The sequence below is a fragment of the Oreochromis niloticus genome, unplaced genomic scaffold (genome assembly GCF_001858045.2).
Source record: "Oreochromis niloticus isolate F11D_XX unplaced genomic scaffold, O_niloticus_UMD_NMBU tig00007008_pilon, whole genome shotgun sequence".
In the NCBI taxonomy this organism is placed as follows: Eukaryota; Metazoa; Chordata; class Actinopteri; order Cichliformes; family Cichlidae; genus Oreochromis; species Oreochromis niloticus.
In genome coordinates, this window is record NW_020328306.1 from 50141 (window position 1) to 68204 (window position 18064).

Here is an 18064-nt window from a genome sequence, read left to right on the forward strand (position 1 = left end):
TCAAATCCCCGACCCAAAGATGCAGGGAACATCAGGAGAAACTGCAAGGTACAGGCAGCAAGCCAAGGGGATACTAAGATACCCACTCAAACTCCAGACTGAGTCCAGCCCCTCTCCAGAAAACTGGTTTCAGAGTCCAAGCTGTGCGTTAAGGTGAGACGGACTACATCTAGCCGGTACCTCTCAACTTCATGTACTAACTCAGGTTCCTTCCCCACCAGAGAGGTGACATTCCATGTCCCAATAGTTAGTCTAGGTATCCGGGGATCGGTTTGCCCGGGCCTCCTCTCCTGGCCACGGCTAGGCACACATTGCACCCAACCCCCCCACGGCTCCACCTGGGGTGGTGGGTCTGCAGGAGGAAGGGCCCATGTCCCTTTTTCGGGCTGTGCCTGGCTAGACCCCATGGACTAATGCCCAGCCACCAGAAACTCGCCCTCAGGCACACTCCCCAGGCCTGGCTCCAGGACAGGGCCTCGGTAACCCTATCGTGGGCCAGGGCAAACTGTTCCCTTGATCGTGTACTCATAGGGGTCTTCTGAATCGCTCTTTGTCTGGTTCCTCACCCAGGACGAATTTGCCATGGGAGATCCTACCAGAAGGCAAAAGCCCACGGACAACATAGTCCCTGGGATCCCTGAGACACACAAACCCCTCCACCACGATAAGGTAGCGATTCGCCCAAACAATTGATAGGTGGAATAAGTGCTTTATAACTGTTGGCATGAAACTGTGCTGTGGTGAACCATGAACCAGTGGATCTGCAAACTTCAGAAATCTATTGGATAGCCTGTGAAGATATTATTAAGTAAGTAAATTAAAACATGGACATTGTAAGTTGTTGCTGCTGTTTGGCCAATAGTGGGCATTGCATTGCTAATCTCTGGCTCTCTTCCATAGTTTGGTTTTTGTCCTGTCTTTCTGCCCATCACCCCCAGCCATTCATTGAAGGATGATGGCTGCCCCTCTCTGTACTTGATACTGTTGGAGGTTTCCTCCTCTTAAAAGGGAGTTTTTCTTCCCCACTTCACCAAGTCCTTCCTCAAAGGGGATTATTCAGTTGTTGGGATTTTCTCTGTATTATTGTCGGGTTTCTACCTTACAATAGAAATACTAGACCTCCCGAAAGCCTCAGGAATTTAATAAGTCACAAATTATAAAGCAAGTTTAGTCTTTTATAGCTCCTAAAACTATATCTTTAGGTTTCTTTTTTTGCTGGACATCACACTAGTTTCTCTTGTATATCTGATAAATGTTTTTCCCTCTCTGTTGATCATCTGTCCAGATTTTCTTTCTGCTTTTCATGCAGTGCATGCTGGACCACCACCATATGTGGAAATCATTTGAAAAAACACACTGACAAATTGTTGCATTAACAAGGAAAAGTGCATGTTTGTTTTGAGGTATTATCAAGAAAGGAACAGATGACAGCAGAAGTAATTGAGAACAAGCTGCAGACACTCCCAATGTGTTAAAACTGCTGAATAAATATTCTGTCACACCAATGCTGTGAAAGCAAAAAAAACCTCTGAACTTCCCATCTATATCAGCAAAAAGCAGAAGTTGGCAGAAATGAAATGAAAGAAATGAAAGGCGTGGAAACAACTTTTTTTAATGATTCGCTTTAGTTTTAACACAGTGCTACTTTTTGGTGCACAAGTTACGAGAAGCTCAACAGAAAGACTTCAGCAATGGCAGAGCAGAGGTTTAACAACACACCCGTCAATCTAAAACCTAAAAAGCGATGCCAGTCAAAAGGTAAGCTAAGCTAATGCTATTCCTTTTTCTCCCCTGTGCATCATTCGTATTCGAGGATTCCAAGGGTCACCATGTGTAAATATCATACAATTGTAATTTCTGATCATGCACCAGTGCAGGTTGATATCTCATCAAGCTTTTCAAATACGGTGCATCAGCAAAAGATATTTTCAAACTCACGCTGTAGATAATGTAGATGAACATCACAATTAATAATTATAGGAGATGTTTTACTGCACAAAGAATATGACTGCTGATACCAACATCTTTGTATTTTTATCATTTCAAGCAATGTTTTTTCTTTTAATGGTTTTTTTCTGCATTATTAATAAATGTAAAAAAAAAAACTACCTAAACCAAAACAAGTAAGATGATGAGCTTACTAAAACTGCTTCCACAAAAGACAAAATTTCCCTTGATAATGCAAGGTGTGGGTCTAAACCTCAAAAAATGAAATAAAATATAAAATAAAAGCTGTCAGTGACATGAATCTCTTGCCAGACGGCAGCAGCTTTAGCACCGGTGTCCGGGGTGTGTGCAATCCTGTAAGATGCTGCATGCCCTCTTGAGAAAGCAAGTTCTATACAGGTCCTTCAGGGAGGGAAGAGGATGACCAAAGATTTTTGGGGGCCATAATAACCCTTTGTAGTGCCTTTTTATGTGCCATGGTGCAACTGGAGAACCAAACAGAGATGCAGTATGTCAGCACACTCTCAATGGAGCAACGGTAGACTACAGTCAGCAGCTCCCTCTTCAGGTCGGTTTTTCTGAGGATTTTTAGAAAATGGAGATGCGGTTGGGCCGTTGGTGTTAAGGTCCACGTTGTTGTCTGCACACCAATCCGACAGCCTCTGAACCTCAGCTCTGTATGCTGTCTATTTGCCCCCAGAGATGAGCCCCACCACAATAGTATCATCTGCGAACTGCATTGTCTGGGTGGGTACTGACACAGTTATATGTATGCAGAGTGTAGGGGACTTAGTACACAGCCTTGTGGAGAACCGGTGTTAAGGCTGAGTGCTCAGGAAGGATGGGGACCTACTCTAACTCTATGTCCATGGTCCAAGAGAAAGCCTCTGATACAGCAGCAGGTGGAAAAAGGTAGTCTAATATCCAGCAGTTTTGCTGTCAGTCTGTCCGAGAGTATCATATTAAAAGCAGAGCTAAAGCCAACAAAGAGCAGTCTGGCATAACGCCCTTGTTGTTCCAGGTGGGAGAGGGTGGTGTGGAGGGTTGTAACAATGGTGTCTTCATTTGATCTGTTACCTCTGTTTGCGAACTGAAGTGGGTCGCGTGTGGTTGGCAGGCAGGACATACTGTGGCACCGAACCATGTTCTAAAAACACGTTATTATAACAGGTCATAGAGCAAGTTGATCAGTAGTCTTTGAGGCTGCTAAGGTTGGTTTGTTTCGGCAGTGGGACGATTGTGGCTGACTTCAGGCATGGTGGGATGCAGGACTGGGACAGTGAAGCGTTAAAGATCTTAGTGAAGAACCCAGCCAGCTGATCTGTGCATTCTTTTAAAAAGAGCTTAAATATATTTAAGATGCTTGATTCTGTCAACAAATTTGCTGAAATCTTTTCGGCAAAAACTTTTGTGCATTGAAAATATTTAAAAGATGCTTGGATGGAAAATTGTTGTTACTTAGTAACTAATTAACTCCAAATACCAACAAACCAAATCAGATTACTCACTTTTCTTAACCAGGCATTTCTTTTTTACCTGCAATTTAAACATTCTTTATCTTCTGTAACAACATTGTCATTCAATTCCTTCAGTTAAAACAAAGGAAAACACCATGTTTGAAGAAATGAACATGAAAAATAAAGGAACTAAACGAACTTCTGACACAAACGGTGAGTTATACAAAGCAAATGCAAAACCACTACTTTTACTACAAGGCGTCATGCTAAGTACTGATCAGCCTGTCTTACAAACTGGAAGGGTAGAAAATTTGGTGCCTCATAATCTGCAAATGACAGTGCCCTCAACAGAAAAACAATAGCAGCAGTCACTTTAACTAATAAACTAGACTTGACATCCACCAAATTACTCAGATTGACTACCTTTTTTTTTCCTTGCCATGAAATCATTCTTTGTCTTCTGCTACAAGGTTACCCTTTAAGTCTTTCAGTACGAAGGCAGGAAGAAAATTTATATGAAGAAATGAACGTGAAAAACAAAGAAACTAAACAAACTTCTGACACAAATGGTGAGTTATACAAAGACAATACAAAACTACTACTTTTATGACAGGAACTGATATGAAACTTGCTTAGAAACTGAAAGTGTGCTGTTGGCATTTTCCTTACAGGAGCTTATTGACAACATCCTCTCAAGTCATGTTTTGATATGCACAGGATTCACTGTTATTGAAGTTTGATCCATAATATGGGCTTCACCTTGGTTTTGCCTCTCAACTTTTTCAAACAGATTTTTCTGTTTTTCCCTAAACAATAACAAAAAAATACATTAATTAGAATGGTTTTATGATTATAAAAAGACAATTAATGATTTTAAGTTGACACAAGCGACTTAAAATCTTAAATGTAAGAATGAATTTGATTGCTATAATAAGTATTTATTTCTCCTAGATAAGCAGTGTGCATGTATAAAATCTTGTACATCAGTAACCGCTTGCTGGGGTGTTCTGTTACTGATCATGGCCCTTCGCATCTATTGTGAGTATAACTTTTAAAATTACTTCATCTGCAATGTGCGTGTAAAGCCAAAGAAGTGTTACATTTTGTTTTTCAGTTACCACATTGTTAATTCATAAGAACGAAGACTTAACGAGGAGTCAACTCAACTGGACAAACACCTCAACTGCCTTTGAAACACAGATCAGAGACCTCACTGCAGAAAACCAGAACCTAACAGAACAAATAAAACTCATGAAGATGGAGCTCAGTCTTGGTCCAGGTCAGTGCAGTGTTGATGCCTACTGTCCCAAAGAAAATAACAGTATGCTCCAAATCTATCAGCTAAAAAAATAGGTAATGTAAAATAAATGTGCACTGATGATCTTTATTAATTGATTTCTATACTTGCAGAAAAGTCATGCAAACATTGTGAGGAGGGCTGGCTCCACTTTGAGTGCAACTGCTATGCAATTAATGATGCTGAACCTCATGAGCAGAAAACCTGGGAAGAAGCTCGAGAAAACTGCAAGGGAAAGATTTCCGATTTGGCTGTTGTAATTAATGCAGCAGAAAAGGTAATAAGAACTGTGGCTCATTAGCACAGATTTATTTCATAAAAATGCATTTTCTTTTAATCTAAACACTCTGTGTCGCAGTGCCTTAAGCAAAGTATCTGAGTATTTCTAATAACTTTCTCTTTCATCAGAAATATATCAGTGAGAAAAGCTGGAAGAGTTCAGGAGAAAAAGGATACTGGATTGGTCTGAGAGTTGAAAATGGGAAATGGAAATGGGTGGATGGAAGTTATCTGACTAATAAGTAAGAGAAACTTTGAATCAATAACGATTTAAAAATATTTTTCCAAATCTGGAATAAATCAGTTTTGTTTTTTACCAATATTTATAAGCTTTAATCAAACTTGTTTTTTTCCTCAGCTCCTGGATTCAGCAGCCTCCTTCTGATGGTCTCTGTGTAATTTCTGTCCAAAACGAAGGATTTAAATCAGTGAGCTGTGACAAGAAGAAACAATGGATTTGTAAAAAGAGACTCTAACTATTTGAATTAGCGCAGTTAGACTTCAGAAGACCTTTGTAATCTACCATGATATCATGTCTACCATGAGATGGGAGTACGTTCACTCCTTTTCCAGAGTTTTCTGGCATACCACACACATCCTAAGGTCATGAGAGAGGCCCTATCTTCTCTTTCTTTTATATGGTATGGCAAACACATCTACACATGGCCAGAGGGGCCGATGGCGCGATATGGCAGCCTCGCCTCTGTCAGTCTGCCCCAGGGCAGCTGTGGCTACAACCGTAGCTTGCCTCCACCAGTGTGTGAATGTGAGCGTGAATGAATAATGGCATTGTAAAGCGCTTTGGGTGCCTTGAAAAGCGCTATATAAATCCAGTCCATTATTACATACACACGCATACCTACACGTACACACAGACTGGTACTATTTGTTCACACACATGCCTGTTTAAGATGTCATATGTTAATGAAACTATGCATATTCATGTAACCACAATAAAGAGCAGTGCTACGGAGGGGCTGACCGAGAGTGACGGAGTTCAAGCGGGAACAGCGTTCGGTCCCGGTCACCTCCCTCATGCACAAGATAACACAAAGAGCTCTGGTGTCTTGTGTGTTGTTTTTGCCACTGCACTAGATTGTCTCGGTTGTTCCAGCAATAGGTTTGTGACTAGATAAACCTAACAGGCTCCATAAATGCTAAAGAGATAAGTATTATTTCTCAGTTGCAGTGAATAGATAGAAGAAAATAAACTGTAGAAAACTAAACAGAAGAACGAAGAAGAGAATAACAATTTAACATAAACCATTGACACACTCCGGGGCCTGATCAACTCTGGCAGGGCCTCCTTGGATGAGGGTGTCTAGTGATAATGGCCGAAACACATGATGAATCCAAGGTCCACTACTGACGATGTGTCCCAAATTTTGACATGATAATGTAGATCAGATTTCTAATCCCTAAACCTAACCAAGGAAAAATGGCAGATTATCTTGGGTAAAAGACCAAAAGTTGAGGCACACAACAATGTTTGCCGCTGGTAAAGTTTCTGGCCTGCTTTCCTCATAACAGCCATCCCTCAAGATTTTCTCCATTTACAGCAATGTTTTATCAGGGATTGTAACATCTAGTCCTTTTACTGAATCATTACCTTCTCTAAAGCCAGCGTTGCACAAATTATAAGGTCACACCTCTGCTAGTTTCTGGTTCTGATAGGAATAAAGATTATTGTTAAAGGTTCAGTGTGTGGCAGGTAGCAATTGGACTCAAACATACAGGAAAAGGGAAAAGAGAACCAACTGAAAAGCAGCTTTACTGATGAACACAAACCAAATACAAAATAATGAAGATCAAACACAGATACCAAAAACTGTCACTCTATCAAGGACCCCATCAAAGTTGGAGGAATACACAAGGCACACGGGAAAAGGGAAACATGACAGGTGACGACTGAGATAATATTTACACCGAGATGATAATGAGGCAACAGGCAAAGGGTAGGAGAACAGCTGACACTAATCAGAGATAATGGGACGGAAAGTAGAACCAAAACCAAAGACATAAGAACTTGACACAGTGACAGATGATAGCAAACACAGAGATAAAAGTGGATTGACAGGTAATTCACTTATCAACTAAGCAATCAGGGAACTAAAGGCACAGATCACAAAATCAATCATAAGGCACAGGAACCAAAACATGACACCCAAACCAGAAGTCTAAATAATAAAGAATATAGAACCAAGCATACAAGATCCGGGTGGTTAGCACTGTTGCCTCACAGCAAGAAGGTCCTGAGATCGAGACCAATTTCTTTAATATGAAAGAATGTTGTCAATGTGATTTTAAAGGAATTCAGTGTGTGCTGTCATTGTGCTGTTTATTATTGCTGGCACCAGAAAACCGCCGCTGAATAAAACCTGGATTTTTGACTGTCCTCACCAGAAAAACTATAGCATCAGTTACTAGTCTCTTTAAACCACCATAATAGATTTGATTTATTAACTTTTCATTAACCAGTCAGTTTTTTTCTCGGCCTGAAAACACTCTGTGTCTTCTGTTAGAAGGATGTAAACACATGTTTTTTATATGGTTGCACTCAAAAGAAATATGTAATAGTGATTTAAATACAATAATTTAATCATTGCATTTCATACAAACTCACATAGCTCATAAGAGTATGAATAATTTTAATTGTTGAAATAAAAAATTTAATTTCTGCTAGATAAGAAGCCTGGATGTGTTAAATTGTGTCAGTCAGTAGTGATGTTGCTGGGGAATTCTTTCACTAATCATGGTCCTTCTACTCTTCTTTGAGTATAGATTTAAAAAATTACTCTTTCATCTGTGTGTAAAGTGTAAAATGTGACTTTTTGTTTGTTTTAATGTTTTGTTTGGGTTTTGTGTGTGTGTGTGTGTGTGTGTTTGCAGTTGTTTGTATTAGTTCATAATAATGAACTTTTACTGAAAACTAATCTCAATTTGGCACAAGCCTATTAGAAAAGCTGATGAGACCTGACTGAAGAAAACCAGAACCTTAAGAAGAAAAATGAGCAGCTGGAGACAGAGAAGAAACATAATAGAAATACAAAACATGATGACATGATGAGTTCAGTGTTAGTCGAGCTCAGTGGAGCATTGATGCCTGCTGTCCCAAAGAAACAGCATTTTCCAAATCAATTAGCTACAAAAAGACTTAATACAACAGAGTATGTGTGAAAAAGGAGATATTATTTATGTTTAGAAAAGTTCACAATTAATCATTATAGAAGAAGTTTTACTGTACAAAGAATAGGACTGCTGACAGCATTTAGGACAACACAGAGTAAGATGTAAATTAGCACTCGGTTGTTTTTCATTTGTGTCACTAAAGGGGGCTTCTTCAGTGCAGTGCAGTTTGTATACTGAGTTTCTTTTCCCTGTATTAATGCTGGGTGGTGCATTACTTCGCATCAAAGAATACTGTTGTCTAAAGTATCAGTATTTTGGTATTTTTGTGTTGTTATATATCTGTATCTGACCATATTCTTAGCTTTAGTGGGTTATATTAAATTAAATTATTGCCAGAACATTGTGGAATTTTAATTTTTGATTAAAAAAAGGTTTTAATCAAGCCAAGAACAACACTGTTGCCCTAACATGTTTGATTAAGGAAGAAGGAGGGCTGTCCTCTATATCTATATCATACTGTTCACATCACCCACAGAGAAAAACAGGAAGTTCAGCTTATTAGTATAGTCTCATGTTGTGTATTTTACACATAGTGTTCGTCAAATCAAGTTCACTGTTTATTGGTTGTTTTTTGTTTTGGTTGTTGTTGTTTTTTTTTATTTTTAGTGTGCATGCTTAATAAATATACATAAATCCATGCTAAGAAGATTTAAGGCAGTTCTGAGGCCAAAAAGGGGCCAAACATGGTGCTAGCATCACTAAGTCTCTGGTGTGTGTGTAAAAGAATACACAATGTAAAGTTCGAACATGCTGTAGGACAACTTATTTTTTTCAGCTAAAAGCAGAAGCTGGCCTGCCCAACAGTGCAACATCTCTTATTGGTTGCAGTGACATTTTCTACAAGACAATGACCAAATTATACTTCAAAAACAGAACGACTGTGAGAACTGCTGTGATGTATGGTTGGGTGTGAGGGAGTTATAGATATGAGCCCAAACAATTGATGGAAGAAGTGCTTCTGTAACTGTTAGAATGAAGCATTGCTGTGCAATTTCTGTCCAAAGTAATTGATGGAAATCAGTAAGCTGTGGTGAACCATGAACCAGTGGATTATGCAAACTTCAGACATCTATTGGATAGCCTGTGAAGATATTATTAATTAAATTAAAACATGGACATTGTAAAATGTTGCTGCTATTTGGCCAATAGTGGGCGCTGCATTGCTAATCTCTGGCTCTCTTCCAGTTTGGTTTTTGTCCCGTCTTTCTGTCCATCACCCCCAGCCATTAATTGAAGGATGATGGCTGCCCCTCTCTGAACTTGATACTGTTGGAGGTATCCTCCTCTTAAAAGGAAGTTTTTCTTCCCCACTATCGCCAAGTCCTTCCTCAAAGGGGATTTTTCAATTTTGGGGATTTTCTCTGTGTTATTGTAGGGTTTCTACCTTACAATAGAAATACTAGAGCTCCCGAAAGCCTCAGGAAGTTTATTAAAGTCTCAAATTATAAAGCAGGTATAGTCTTATATATCTTTTATATCTTGAGGTAAAGATAGGAACCGGTCCCCTGAGCTGACAAAATATGAGTTTACATGTTCACACTAGTTTCTCTTGTATATCTGAATGTTTTTTCCTCTCTGTCTATCATCTGTCTACATTATATTTCTGCTTTTCATGAGTTAAAACATTTGAATAAATATCCTGTCACACCAAAGCTGTGAAAACAAAATAAAACTCTCTGAACTTGCCTATCATCTATATCAGTAAAAAGCAGAAGTTGGCAGAAGCGAGAGAAATGAAAGGCGTAGAAACAACTTCTTTAAAATTCTATTTAGTTTTAACACAGTGCTATTTTTTGGTGCACAAGTTATGAGAAGCTCAACAGAAAGACTTCAGCAATGGCAGAGCAGAGGTTTAACAACACACCCGTCAATCTAAAACTTAAAAAGCGATGCCAGTCAGAAGGTAAGCTAAGCTAATGCTATTCCTTCTTCTCCCCTGTGCATCATTTCTATTCGAGGATTGATTATTTTCTTTTGGATAATTTCCTTCTTCCAAGGGTCACCATGTGTAAATACCATACAATTGTAATTTCTGATCATGCACCAGTGCAGGTTGTGTTACGACCCCCTCTGCTAGGCGTCAGGGGAGGAGTAACATACACAAGCCCCCCACACAAAACTGAGTAAAGAAAAAGGTTTTAATTTCAAACTTTAAACAGAAAACCGACAGGGCTGTTCAACAGACCACTGGGCAAACAATTATTACATAAAGACAAAAAAGATGAGTAAAAGCTAAAGGTTAACTAAGGCAAGCCAGCATCACAAAATTCTACTCACAGCCAGCTAGCAGCTCAAAACTCTAATCAGGCTAAGTTCAAGCATGCACCAAGGTTTGACAAAGTTCAGCATTATGAACAAGTTCAACAAAGATCGAAGAGGGAGGCATGAAAGGCAAACTGCATGTTCTGTCCTAAGCAGCAGCCACTGAGTGAAGGACCTCCAGCCTTTTGTAGCCACAGGTGGGCACGATCAGCCACTGATTGCCTCTTGGAGCATCACGGGATCCCCAGGCAGCCAATCGTCCGTGTGGTCTGGCACACTTCATTCTGCATAAAAGAGGGTTGGCACGGGTCTCCCAGTAACCAATCACCCACAAGTCATGGCACACATGGATTTGCATGAACACAAAAAGGCAGTCTCACTCCCTTCAAGGCCCAGGGCCGTAACAGGTTGATATCTCATTTCCAATGTGTGCGCAAGGCAATGGTTCTGGAAATTTGATTCAGCATTAATGTCAGATGAGAAGTTTTGCAAGTTCATTTGCAAGTTGAATACCACATCGAGCTTTTTCTATAAATGAATAATACTCCAGATGTTTCAAAATCTATAATTTGGGAGTCGCTAAAGGCATATTTGCGGGGCCAAATTATTTCTTTTTCTGCTTATAAGAATAAAAAGCGAAATCAACAGCTTCGAGAACTGACAGAGCTTATAGCAAACATTGACACACAATATGCCACCGGCCAAATGCAGAGGGTACTGCTTCAGTCTGAATTTGACACCCTCTCAATTAAAGAAACCAAGAAGCTTTTTTACTTAGATCAAGAAATCATGTATACAAGCATGGTGAAAAAGCAGGTAGATATCTTTCACATCAGCTTCGTCAATCCGCTACAGCCCAATCTATACCCTACATACAGTTAAACTCAGGTCAGATGGTAACACACCTTGACGGAATTAATGCTGCTTTCAAACTATTTTATCAGGATCTCTATACATCTTGTGCTGATTATTCAGAGTCGGACTTGGATTCTGTTGTTTCTCAGCATGGGCCCAAGCAGTTGGTAGGGACGGAGGTTACAGGCCGTAACTTAGGCTCTCTGAGGGAAGAGATTGTCTGTTCCCCCAGGACATTTAAGGACTCTGGTGGCCCCTTGCTAGAACCTATAAAGACCTTGGCCCCCCTTGGGCCTGTTCTGTGCTCAGCTTGGATTTTTATGAGGCTTTTCACTCTGAAAAGACTGTATCCCCAGAGACAGTTTGTGATTTTGTGCATTTTGAGTCTGTTCCTGAGCTTCTCTCTCCTCCTCCTGTTGCTGCTCACAGGGCAGCTCAGGCCCAGTTTTCCCCTGCACCTGTTTCAGTAACTTGGGTGAGGGAGGCTGGGATCCAGCTGGTCCCTGGTCCGGTGTCCAGGCCGGCTGAGGCGCTGCCAGTCCCTGCACCCGTACCAGCTCCTCGGGTGGGGACAGCAGCTGCCCAGCTGTCCCTGGTACCTGTTCCAACTCCCAGGGTGAGGGCAGCCGTAAACCAGTCAACCTCTGCACCCCTACCTACTCCTCGGGTGGGAGTGACTGGCGTTCGGTCCACCCCAGCACCCATGCCGGTCTCCGAGGTGAGGCCAGCCAGCGCACAGCCTACCTCCACACCCATACCTACTCCTCAGGTGGGAGCGGCTTGTGTCCGGTGGGGCCTGCACTTGTTCCTGTCTCCGCTGGAGGCTCAGGTGAGCCCGTCCAGCAGTTTTCCTCGTGTTCAGAAGGCTCAGGGGGAATAGCTCAGCTACCATCACTACCACTATCACTACCACCATGTTACGACCTGTCTAGGGCCAGGCATTAACATGAGTGAGGCACTCAAAACAAAACTCTAGGAACTTGCCTGTTATCTATATCAGTAAAAAGCAGAAGTTGGTTGAAGCAATGGAAATGAGAGGCGTGGAAATAACTTTTTTATGATTCTCTCTAGTTTTATCACAGTGCTATTCTTTGGTACACAAGGCACAAGAAGTTCAACAGAGATTGAGATTTTAGCAATGGCAGAGCAGAGGTTTACCAACGGATCAGTTAATTTAAAAGCTAAAAAGCGATCCCAATCAGAAAGTAAGCTAAGCTTTTCAAATACGATGCATCTACAACCTGATGTTTACAAACTCAGATTGTAGATCATGTAGATGAAAGTCTACATCTTTATGTTTTCATCATTTTAAGCAATGTTTATTTCTTGTACTGTTTTTTCTACTGTAATAGTAAATGCAAAAAACTGACAAAACCAAGACAAGTAAGATGATGAGCTTACTAAAAGTGCTTCCACAAAAGACAACATTTCCCTTGATAATGAAAGGTGAGGGTCTAAACCTCAACAAACAAGCAAAAACTTTTGTGCATTGGAAATAACCAAAATATGCTTTGGAAAATTGTGGTTACTTAGTAAGTAATTAACTTCAACTGCCCTTTAACCAGCAAACCAAATCAGATTACTCAGATTTACTAACTTTTCTTAACCAGGCATTTCTTTTTTAGATGCCATTTAAACATTCTTTGTCTTCTGTTACAACATTGTCATTCAATTCTTTCAGTTAAAATGAAGGAAAACAACGTGTTTGAAGAAATGAACATGAAAACTAAAGGAACTAAACGAACTTCTGACACAAACGGTGAGTTATACAAAGCAAATGCAAAACCACTACTTTTACTACAAGGTGTCATGCTAAGTACTGATCAGCCTGTTTTACAAACTGGAAGGGTAGAAAATTTGGTGCCTCATAATCTGCAAATGACAGTGCCCTCAACAGAAAAACAATAGCAGCAGTCACTTTAACTAATAAACTGACATCCACCAAATTACTCAGATTGACTACCTTTTTTTTCCTTGCCATGAAATCATTCTTTGTCTTCTGCTACAAGGTTACCCTTTAAGTCTTTCAGTACGAAGGCAGGAAGAAAATTTATATGAAGAAATGAACATGAAAAACAAAGAAACTAAACAAACTTCTGACACAAATGGTGAGTTATACAAAGACAATACAAAAATACTACTTTTATGACAGGAACTGATATGAAACTTGCTTAGAAACTGAAAGTGTGCTGTTGGCATTTTCCTTACAAGAGCTTAATGACAACATCCTCTCAAGTCATGTTTTGATATGCACAGGATTCACTGTTATTGAAGTTTGATCCATAATATGGGCTTCACCTTGGTTTTGCCTCTCAACTTTTTCAAACAGATTTTTCTGTTTTTCCCTAAACAATAACAAAAAAATACATTAATTAGAATGGTTTTATGAGTATAAAAAGACAATTAATGATTTTAAGTTGACACAAGCGACTTAAAATCTTAAATGTAAGAATGAATTTGATTGCTATAATAAGTATTTATTTCTCCTATATAAGCAGTGTGCATGTATAAAATCTTGTACATCAGTAACCGCTTGCTGGGGTGTTCTGTTACTGATCATGGCCCTTCGCATCTATTGTGAGTATAACTTTTAAAATTAGTTCATCTGCAATGTGCGTGTAAAGCCAAAGAAGTGTTACATTTTGTTTTTCAGTTACCACATTGTTAATTCATAAGAACGAAGACTTAACAAGGAGTCAACTCAACTGGACAAACACCTCCACTGCCTTTGAAACACAGATCAGAGACCTCACTGCAGAAAACCAGAACCTAACAGAACAAATAAAACTCATGAAGATGGAGCTCAGTCTTGGTCCAGGTCAGTGCAGTGTTGATGCCTACTGTCCCAAAGAAAATAACAATATGCTCCAAATCTATCAGCTAAAAAAATAGGTAATGTAAAATAAATGTGCACTGATGATCTTTATTAATTGATTTCTATACTTGCAGAAAAGTCATGCAAACATTGTGAGGAGGGCTGGCTCCACTTTGAGTGCAACTGCTATGCAATTAATGATGCTGAACCTCATGAGCAGAAAACCTGGGAAGAAGCTCGAGAAAACTGCAAGGGAAAGATTTCCGATTTGGCTGTTGTAATTAATGCAGCAGAAAAGGTAATGAGAACTGTGGCTCATTAGCACAGATTTATTTCATAAAAATGCATTTTCTTTTAATCTAAACACACTGTGTCGCAGTGCCTTAAGCAAAGTATCTGAGTATTTCTAATAACTTTCTCTTTCATCAGAAATATATCAGTGAGAAAAGCTGGAAGAGTTCAGGAGAAAAAGGATACTGGATTGGTCTGAGAGTTGAAAATGGGAAATGGAAATGGGTGGATGGAAGTTATCTGACTAATAAGTAAGAGAAACTTTGAATCAATAACGATTTAAAAATATTTTTCCAAATCTGGAATAAATCAGTTTTGTTTTTTACCAATATTTATAAGCTTTAATCAAACTTGTTTTTTTCCTCAGCTCCTGGATTCAGCAGCCTCCTTCTGATGGTCTCTGTGTAATTTCTGTCCAAAACGAAGGATTTAAATCAGTGAGCTGTGACAAGAAGAAACAATGGATTTGTAAAAAGAGACTCTAACTATTTGAATTACCACAGTTAGACTTCAGAAGACCTTTGTAATCTACCATGATATCATGTCTACCATGAGATGGGAGTACGTTCACTCCTTTTCCAGAGTTTTCTGGCATACCACACACATCCTAAGGTCATGAGAGAGGTCCTGTCTTCTCTTTCTTTTATATGGTATGGCAAACACATCTACACATGGCCAGAGGGGCCGATGGCGCGATATGGCAGCCTCGCCTCTGTCAGTCTGCCCCAGGGCAGCTGTGGCTACAACCGTAGCTTGCCTCCACCAGTGTGTGAATGTGAGCGTGAATGAATAATGGCATTGTAAAGCGCTTTGGATGCCTTGAAAAGCGCTATATAAATCCAATCCATTATTACATACACACGCATACCTACACGTACACACAGACTGGTACTATTTGTTCACACACATGCCTGTTTAAGATGTCATATGTTAATGAAACTATGCATGTTCATGTAACCACAATAAAGAGCAGTGCTACGGAGGGGCTGACCGAGAGTGACGGAGTTCAAGTGGGAACAGCGTTCGGTCCCGGTCACCTCCCTCATGCACAAGATAACACAAAGAGCTCTGGTGTCTTGTGTGTTGTTTTTGCCACTGCACTAAATTGTCTCGGTTGTTCCAGCAATAGGTTTGTGACTAGATAAACCTAACAGGCTCCATAAATGCTAAAGAGATAAGTATTATTTCTCAGTTGCAGTGAATAGATAGAAGAAAATAAACTGTAGAAAACTAAACAGAAGAACGAAGAAGAGAATAACAATTTAACATAAACCATTGACACACTCCAGGGCCTGATCAACTCTGGCAGGGCCTCCTTGGATGAGGGTGTCTAGTGATAATGGCCGAAACACATGATGAATCCAAGGTCCACTACTGACGATGTGTCCCAAATTTTGACATGATAATGTAGATCAGATTTCTAATCCCTAAACCTAACCAAGGAAAAATGGCAGATTATCTTGGGTAAAAGACCAAAAGTTGAGGCACACAACAACATTTGCCGCTGGTAAAGTTTCTGGCCTGCTTTCCTCATAACAGCCATCCCTCAAGATTTTCTCCATTTACAGCAATGTTTTATCAGGGATTGTAACATCTAGTCCTTTTACTGAATCATTACCTTCTCTAAAGCCAGCGTTGCACAAATTATAAGGTCACACCTCTGCTAGTTTCTGGTTCTGATAGGAATAAAGATTATTGTTAAAGGTTCAGTGTGTGGCAGGTAGCAATTGGACTCAAACATACAGGAAAAGGGAAAAGAGAACCAACTGAAAAGCAGCTTTACTGATGAACACAAACCAAGTACAAAATAATGAAGATCAAACACAGATACCAAAAACTGTCACTCTATCAAGGACCCCATCAAAGTTGGAGGAATACACAAGGCACACGGGAAAAGGGAAACATGACAGGTGACGACTGAGATAATATTTACACCGAGATGATAATGAGGCAACAGGCAAAGGGTAGGAGAACAGCTGACACTAATCAGAGATAATGGGACGGAAAGTAGAACCAAAACCAAAGACATAAGAACTTGACACAGTGACAGATGATAGCAAACACAGAGATAAAAGTGGATTGACAGGTAATTCACTTATCAACTAAGCAATCAGGGAACTAAAGGCACAGATCACAAAATCAATCATAAGGCACAGGAACCAAAACATGACACCCAAACCAGAAGTCTAAATAATAAAGAATATAGAACCAAGCATACAAGATCCGGGTGGTTAGCATTGTTGCCTCACAGCAAGAAGGTCCTGAGATCGAGACCAATTTCTTTAATATGAAAGAATGTTGTCAATGTGATTTTAAAGGAATTCAGTGTGTGCTGTCATTGTGCTGTTTATTATTGCTGGCACCAGAAAACCGCCGCTGAATAAAACCTGGATTTTTGACTGTCCTCACCAGAAAAACTATAGCATCAGTTACTTAGTCTCTTTAAACCACCATAATAGATTTGATTTATTAACTTTTCATTAACCAGTCAGTTTTTTTCTCGGCCTGAAAACACTCTGTGTCTTCTGTTAGAAGGATGTAAACACATGTTTTTTATATGGTTGCACTCAAAAGAAATATGTAATAGTGATTTAAATACAATAATTTAATCATTGCATTTCATACAAACTCACATAGCTCATAAGAGTATGAATAATTTTAATTGTTGAAATAAAAAATTTAATTTCTGCTAGATAAGAAGCCTGGATGTGTTAAATTGTGTCAGTCAGTAGTGATGTTGCTGGGGAATTCTTTCACTAATCATGGTCCTTCTACTCTTCTTTGAGTATAGATTTAAAAAATTACTCTTTCATCTGTGTGTAAAGTGTAAAATGTGACTTTTTGTTTGTTTTAATGTTTTGTTTGGGTTTTGTGTGTGTGTGTGTGTTTGCAGTTGTTTGTATTAGTTCATAATAATGAACTTTTACTGAAAACTAATCTCAATTTGGCACAAGCCTATTAGAAAAGCTGATGAGACCTGACTGAAGAAAACCAGAACCTTAAGAAGAAAAATGAGCAGCTGGAGACAGAGAAGAAACATAATAGAAATACAAAACATGATGACATGATGAGTTCAGTGTTAGTCGAGCTCAGTGGAGCATTGATGCCTGCTGTCCCAAAGAAACAGCATTTTCCAAATCAATTAGCTACAAAAAGACTTAATACAACAGAGTATGTGTGAAAAAGGAGATATTATTTATGTTTAGAAAAGTTCACAATTAATCATTATAGAAGAAGTTTTACTGTACAAAGAATAGGACTGCTGACAGCATTTAGGACAACACAGAGTAAGATGTAAATTAGCACTCGGTTGTTTTTCATTTGTGTCACTAAAGGGGCTTCTTCAGTGCAGTGCAGTTTGTATACTGAGTTTCTTTTCCCTGTATTAATGCTGGGTGGTGCATTACTTCGCATCAAAGAATACTGTTGTCTAAAGTATCAGTATTTTGGTATTTTTGTGTTGTTATATATCTGTATCTGACCATATTCTTAGCTTTAGTGGGTTATATTAAATTAAATTATTGCCAGAACATTGTGGAATTTTAATTTTTGATTAAAAAAAGGTTTTAATCAAGCCAAGAACAACACTGTTGCCCTAACATGTTTGATTAAGGAAGAAGGAGGGCTGTCCTCTATATCTATATCATACTGTTCACATCACCCACAGAGAAA

At 39.3% G+C, this 18064-nt stretch overlaps 2 protein-coding genes across 4 annotated transcripts; both read left to right on the top strand.

The window, feature by feature from the left end:
- The first annotated feature begins 1560 nt into the window (after positions 1–1560).
- Positions 1561–6036, top strand: LOC109200522 (C-type lectin domain family 4 member M). Of its 2 annotated transcripts, XM_019356120.2 has the most exons (8): positions 1561–1758; positions 3540–3617; positions 3875–3973; positions 4356–4442; positions 4519–4683; positions 4815–4978; positions 5110–5222; positions 5339–6036. In XM_019356120.2, the coding sequence occupies exons 1-8, from the start codon at positions 1692–1694 to the stop codon at positions 5454–5456; spliced, it is 891 nt and encodes a 296-aa protein (XP_019211665.1). In that variant the 5' UTR covers positions 1561–1691; the 3' UTR covers positions 5457–6036. The 2 variants fall into 2 exon arrangements, with proteins under 2 accessions (XP_019211665.1, XP_019211666.1); XM_019356121.2 differs by lacking the exon at positions 3875–3973 and having other exon boundaries at positions 1562–1758.
- Positions 6037–9917: 3881 nt separating this feature from the next.
- On the top strand, positions 9918–15457 carry LOC102080692 (C-type lectin domain family 4 member M). 2 transcript variants are annotated; one of them, XM_019356123.2, is made up of 8 exons: positions 9918–10072; positions 12968–13045; positions 13296–13394; positions 13777–13863; positions 13940–14104; positions 14236–14399; positions 14531–14643; positions 14760–15457. In XM_019356123.2, the coding sequence occupies exons 1-8, from the start codon at positions 10006–10008 to the stop codon at positions 14875–14877; spliced, it is 891 nt and encodes a 296-aa protein (XP_019211668.1). In that variant the 5' UTR covers positions 9918–10005; the 3' UTR covers positions 14878–15457. The 2 variants fall into 2 exon arrangements, with proteins under 2 accessions (XP_019211668.1, XP_019211669.1); XM_019356124.2 differs by lacking the exon at positions 13296–13394 and having other exon boundaries at positions 9930–10072.
- Positions 15458–18064: the final 2607 nt, after the last annotated feature.

Coding starts and splice junctions, on each gene's coding strand:
- LOC102080692 (XM_019356123.2), top strand. CDS start 10,006: ATGGCAGAGCAGAGGTTTAACAACACACCCGTCAATCTAAAACTTAAA. Junction 14,400..14,530: donor TAATTAATGCAGCAGAAAAG/GTAATGAGAACT, acceptor CTCTTTCATCAG/AAATATATCAGTGAGAAAAG. Junction 14,644..14,759: donor GGAAGTTATCTGACTAATAA/GTAAGAGAAACT, acceptor TTTTTTCCTCAG/CTCCTGGATTCAGCAGCCTC.
- LOC109200522 (XM_019356120.2), top strand. CDS start 1,692: ATGGCAGAGCAGAGGTTTAACAACACACCCGTCAATCTAAAACCTAAA. Junction 1,759..3,539: donor AAAGCGATGCCAGTCAAAAG/GTAAGCTAAGCT, acceptor CAATTCCTTCAG/TTAAAACAAAGGAAAACACC. Junction 3,618..3,874: donor ACGAACTTCTGACACAAACG/GTGAGTTATACA, acceptor TTCTGCTACAAG/GTTACCCTTTAAGTCTTTCA.